The following is a 5,636-nucleotide window of genomic DNA, read 5'->3' as shown; positions in this document are numbered from 1 at the left end:
TACATCATCAAACTCAAAAACCTCAGACTCAAAAACTTTTATTGTGCTCACATACAAGTTTTAACCCTTCCCTGGAATATGTACATTTTAAAGGGAGAATTTATGACCTAATGAGTATCTAGTCTGTGGATTCTGTTATATGTGTATTATGAGATGGGGGGCAGAAGGAAAGAAAGGTATATCTTCAACTTTCTTACCGCCTCTTCCTTCACACCCAGCCCCGCCCAGCACTGAGAGAGGACCAGGTATTGTATCTTCCCTGTCCTAGACCGCATCAGGATGGCCGAGACTGGAGAAACCAAAGCAGCCTCCTCTCCTTTACTATTGTGTCTGGATCTGATCTGAATTGGAAACTCTGGATCTCCTTTCTGTTTCTTACCTGAGCATGAAAGGCTTTAGGATGGTTGTTCCAAGCAAGAAGAACATGAGGACTGAAAAGCCCATCATTGCAAACCCTAGCAGCACAGCTCGGTCCTCTCCAGCACTGGATGGCAGCTTCTCATGCACGTCTGCCAGGTCTCCATCACTGTAGTCTGTATCTTTCTTCTTCCCTGAGGTAGGAAAGGCTGTCCTTTGGGGAAAGTGAGGAGGCGACATTGTGATAAGCTCAGGAAGAAATGGGAACCGAGCCATGGCGGGGGGGAGAGGGAGGGATAATCCTATTTGCCTCCCACCTGAAGGTCATGAGCAGGTTCGATGCAACACAATGAAGTCCCACGTTTAGAATTCGCTAAAAAGTCCTATCCATCTAAACAACTAGAACGATGTGTTATGTGTTATCAAATATTTTTAAAGATACGTAACAAACAAGATTAAGGAATGTTGCCTTGTAGAAGTCTTTGGAAATGTGTTTAATCAATGACTAGAAAAGAATTATCTATAAGTAGCTTTCTTTTGTTTTATGTAAATAAGTGTTACAAATTTATTTATCTTTCAGGGATATTGCACATTCCCCCTAAAAATATTTTTTACATTCTCTTATAAATTCCATATGGAAAGAATGACTCAACAAGTTCACATTTGGAATTAGCAGCATCTTGAAATAGTAGGATTTGACTTGTTCTTTCATATTCACCTGTTGGAAAGGCAGCATATCCACCACCAGGCTTTCCGGCCCATGGCCCAGTCCACTCAGAATCATGAATGCAGTTTTCACCACTTCTTCTCTCCCCTCACCACTCTTTGCCTCCTCTCTGTCCACTCACAGCTCTGTATGAGTGTCCCTGCATTTCTTCTTTCTGTCTCTCTCTGCTCTACCTGAAAACCTGCTCCAGCAAAGGATGTGATAAGTTCTTTCTGAATGGGATACCTAGTGAATGGTAAGGTCCAGCACAAAGGTTGCAAACTGGTGGCCCATGGAAAGCATACAGCCCATAGATGTGTTTTGTTTGGTCTTTTCTGTGCTGCTTTTTTTTTTTAATGTAGGATAAGTTGCTAACACTATAAAAATCAAGACATTTCTCATAAAAATGATGATTTCTGACTTTTGAAAAAATCACAAAATCCAGATTTCTGCATAGGAACAGTGGCTGCCCCTGTGGACGGGGTGTGTTCTCCAGTTGGCCAGAGTCCCACCACTGCCTATGGTCAATGTCACTGATTTGCTGTTCCCTGCTCAATAGCCATTTGAGTTCCAGAGGTATTTCCATTTTAAAAATATTAATGAAATCTTAAGCCAAACAAATGCAGCTCTAATGGTAGAAACTCAGGCTCCATCAGCTGCCAAAGCTTACTACATTTCGAAGCCAAGCAAAAACTCTATCAAGGGAATTACTAGTTGTTTTTTTCCAAAAGCATATTTCATACCTTATGCCACAGCCTTCCCCTTTCCTCTCCTCCCTTTCCCCTCAGCAGCATCTTTAGATGAAGAAAGAGGGAATGTTGGGCAATTCAGACAGTCCCAGGAGGCTGCACTAGGAAGCACTGACCTTGGAAGACAGCAGGACTCTGTGGTTAACACTACTCTGGGAACTGAGGATCTGGTTGGGTATTTTTAGTCCCCTTTGATATTTTGCTCATCCTCTATCATCCCACCCTTAGAGAATGAGCACAAAAAATAATTTTAATAAAATTTGAGCCAGTATATTTTATCATTTATCAACAAATATGGTAGATTAAGGAGAGAGTTTTAGCTCTAAAGTAAGGTCTGGATATTTTTTGTAGTTCCCAATACCCAATGCCCTGCATTTTCCCTTGTGCCCTGAAACTGGCTCTGTAGCATAAGGTTATCTTGGAGGCTCATTGTAAGATATCCTTGGAATCCATGGGTGAAAAGGGTTATAATGAGGTCTCTCTGGCACTTCTAACGTATTCATTTAATGTACGCAATTATAATGGTATGTTATAAGAAACTGGCATAACCTGATTCTGATCTAATTTAGGAATAAGACAGGCCTGGTGGAGGCCGGGCGCGGTGGCTCACGCCTGTAAGCCTAGCACTCTGGGAGGCCGAGGCGGGCGGATTGTTTGAGCTCAGGAGTTCGAAAGCGAGACCCCGTCTCTACTAAAAATAGAAAGAAATTAATTGGACAACCAAAAATATATAGAAAAAATTAGCCGGGCATGGTGGCGCATGCCTGTAGTCCCAGCTACTTGGGAGGCTGAGGCAGGAGGATCGCTTGAGCCCAGGAGTTTGAGGTTGCTGTGAGCTAGGATGACACCACGGCACTCTAGCCCGGACAACACAGTGAGACTCTGTCTCAAAAAAAAAAAAAAAAAACAGCCCTGTAATTAACTTCGTGGTATTTACAAGCACACTTAGACACCAAGGACCTCAAAGCACTGAAGAACCATCTCGTTTGCTCTCTCATCAATGAGATGGATATAAAACATTTTATTCTTTTTTTCCAGTAATACATCTCTACTGCTACCCACTGTATTCCCTTGAGGTGTTTTATTCATAGTCAAGGCTGTATCGACCCCTCTTCTGTTTTCACTGCAGACAGGACTGACTTTCCCAACAGACACAAGTACTATACATTGCTACAGGTTCTTTCTGGCTTAGCCTGCGGCAAACTCCATTACAAAGAGTTTGAACACAGTCATCTGGGTGTGATCCCCACAGAAGCCTGCAGCCTCTCCCTCCAACACCGAAACTTATACAAGAAGTGTTCCTTTGAAAGGTGCTGCAGCTCATCAAAGCTTCATAGTTACCATCTGACACTCATTTTACATGTGTATGTAACCTCTAAGCATTGGATATGTTAAATTAATTTTCCCTGTAATTTGTTTTTGTTGCAGAGGAGACTTTGGTAATGATTTTTATCCTTCCATTTTTTAATTACAAAATTATTTAACAACTTCTTTTGAAACAGAAAATAAGGTTGAGTAAAGTCAACATGGTTCATCAAGTTCGGCGAGAGGAAAGAGCAATAATACAATTGTGCATTTCAGAAATGAAAATGGGATACTACACTACATTGCTTTGAGAACGATACGGCTGCCTTTATATCCAGTTAATTATGTTATGAACGGGGCATTAAAACTTGTTTGCGTGCATGTTTGTCATTTGATCTTTTGCCATACAATGATTCACTTTAATTGTTCACAAAAGAATTAGTTCATGTCTAGGACAGATGAGTCTCTTTCTTTCCTCTGTAGTCTGTTTGTTACTTCCTCTCTAAACCCCCACCCCATGCAAACCCCTATATCTCACTCTCTTCCTGCATTCTCCTCTCAAACATCCGTGACTGTACTTAGATGACAGTAGCAGTCGGTAAGGTGCAACCATCACCATCTGCAATGTTTCCACACTCTCAGCTCCCAACTCCACCTGAGCCACTAACAAACATGGAAGTTTCCAGACAGCGATTTGAACTTGGCTGTGAAATGCGCCCCTCCCAAGAATAAGCTGGAGACCTTTAATATCTCGCTTCTCAAACACGCCCAGGCATTGCTCTTCTTTCCATTTTGGTGCCCACTTCTGACTGCCTCCGGCCGCAACCTCGGCATAGGCAGGAGTGCCGCCTCACTAAAGGCCCTTAGTGCCTCTGCTTTGCATGTCCCTAGGGAGAAGAGCCTGAACCAATCTATCTCACTTCCCCTTTTAAGGAGCAGAGGTCGTTGGTTAATAACAATAGCTACAAAGTATACAGATGGCATAGCTGAGAGAGCACATAGAGAGTATACACTGTGCTGAGGGACGCTCACCACCCCCGTCTATCTGGCCTCCAAGAACTTGCCACCTAGAGGGAGGAGCCAACAAGGAAGGATGTAGCCCTGTGATGTCAGTACTGGGGAAGCTTTCGGGGTACCCTAGGAGGCATGGCAAGTGGGCATCCTTGGAGGACAAAGACCACACTCAACCCCCAAACTCGATATGGCCCCCCTTCTAACCCCCTAGGCTGAGAGATCGTGGTGGTGACTTACCTCCCCTGGCGCCTCCGGCTGCCCTGGAGCGTAATTTGAACCGGAATGCTGAAGGGCTGCATGAGACTAGGGGGCTGAGCAAAATGGACCCCGTTCAGCTGTGTGGTGCCCTCTGAGGGCGCGAGAAGGCCGAAGCTTGAGCACCCAGGAAGTGGAGTCCCAGGGGGACCCGCAGCCCCAGCGCAGCTGCAGCCAGCAGAACCAGGCTGGGAGCTGCCGGCCGGCGCGTGCTTTCCTGGAGAAGCAGGAACCCGGGCAGGCCAGCCCGGGTGGCCCTGCGGATGCCCGGCAAGGCGGAGCAGTCAGTCCTAGACGCTGGAGAAGGACCTGCCTGGTCTTCTGCAGCCCAAGCTTCTCCCCTGTCGTTGTCCGGTGCCTGCCGCCACCTTATCGCCTGCGTTTCCGCTGCAGCAATCGAGTGCATCGCCATAGAGACCTAAAGGCTTGTGGAAAGTTCTGAGGCCCAGGGGACCCTCTGTAATTGGTGAGGGACATACTCAGTTCAAGCTTTATAAGAAGAGGAAACGTTTTGCCTTGGCCACGTTTCCTCTTCCGCAAATTGTCTGTTAGAGTGCAAGCTCAGAGAATGGGCTTTTCTGGTTAATTGCATGTTCCAATTAAGAGAATTAGCTTTTATGCCATAAGTGACTTCCCAATTTTTCGAGACTCAAAGGCCCACAAAATAACTCACCATTAAAACTATCTCAAAATTTTTGAAACTGTATCAAATATTATTTTATCTTTCTTTGATGACCTAAAAGACATTTGAGGATCTTTTGATACTCCCAAATTATGAACATCATTATATTATAGTACCACACATTGCTACAGGCACCTGTAGATGGGGTAATAGAATGCCAAATAGACCGATTCTGCTGTATGTTTTTTAGTCAAGGCAAAATTACCTTAACATTTTTCAAAATGTTGGTGTGAGCAAGAATATAAGCATAATCTCATCTATAAATATCCATGTATATATAGCTATATAAACTGTTATTTGCAGCCACGTTAATATTGTTTAATAAAAAATATGTATTTATATACTTCTGGTTTGTATTATTTTTCTATTAGAGTTAGGGACTACATTCTTTCTAAAATATTTGTTTTTAGTGAACTAATGCAATTTGGAATAAAAACTGATAGCAACTAGGATTTTTTTCCTTCTGCCTCCTACTTCCAACTTAGCCTTGTAAATATATGATAACTTTTCCTTTTCAGATTTAGATGTGCTAATAAATTCCCCTTGCAACTTAGTATGTAAATCTTTA

The 5,636-nt window shown here is 43.4% G+C and overlaps 1 protein-coding gene across 3 annotated transcripts in view; it reads right to left on the bottom strand.

Moving 5' to 3' along the window:
• Positions 1 to 4,790, bottom strand: part of KCNMB3 (potassium channel subfamily M regulatory beta subunit 3) — a 13,353-nt gene extending 8,563 nt beyond the window's left edge. The window contains exons 1-2 of one of the 3 annotated variants that reach the window (XM_012639414.1): positions 4,369 to 4,790; positions 380 to 571 (exon numbers count right to left, since the gene is read on the bottom strand). In XM_012639414.1, coding sequence (XP_012494868.1) covers positions 380 to 571; positions 4,369 to 4,430 — 254 coding nt within the window. In that variant the 5' untranslated portion in view covers positions 4,431 to 4,790. Of the gene's footprint in view, positions 1 to 379; positions 598 to 4,368 lie in introns of those variants that run through there. The other 2 variants (XM_012639413.1, XR_001137256.1) reach the window with 2 other exon arrangements.
• Between the last annotated feature and the right edge of the window lie 846 nt (positions 4,791 to 5,636).

This window comes from Propithecus coquereli, unplaced genomic scaffold (genome assembly GCF_000956105.1).
Source record: "Propithecus coquereli isolate 6110/MARCELLA unplaced genomic scaffold, Pcoq_1.0 Scaffold14, whole genome shotgun sequence".
Taxonomy (NCBI): domain Eukaryota; kingdom Metazoa; phylum Chordata; class Mammalia; order Primates; family Indriidae; genus Propithecus; species Propithecus coquereli.
Note: the sequence above shows the minus strand (reverse complement) of the source record. Positions and strands in the feature narration are given on the sequence as shown.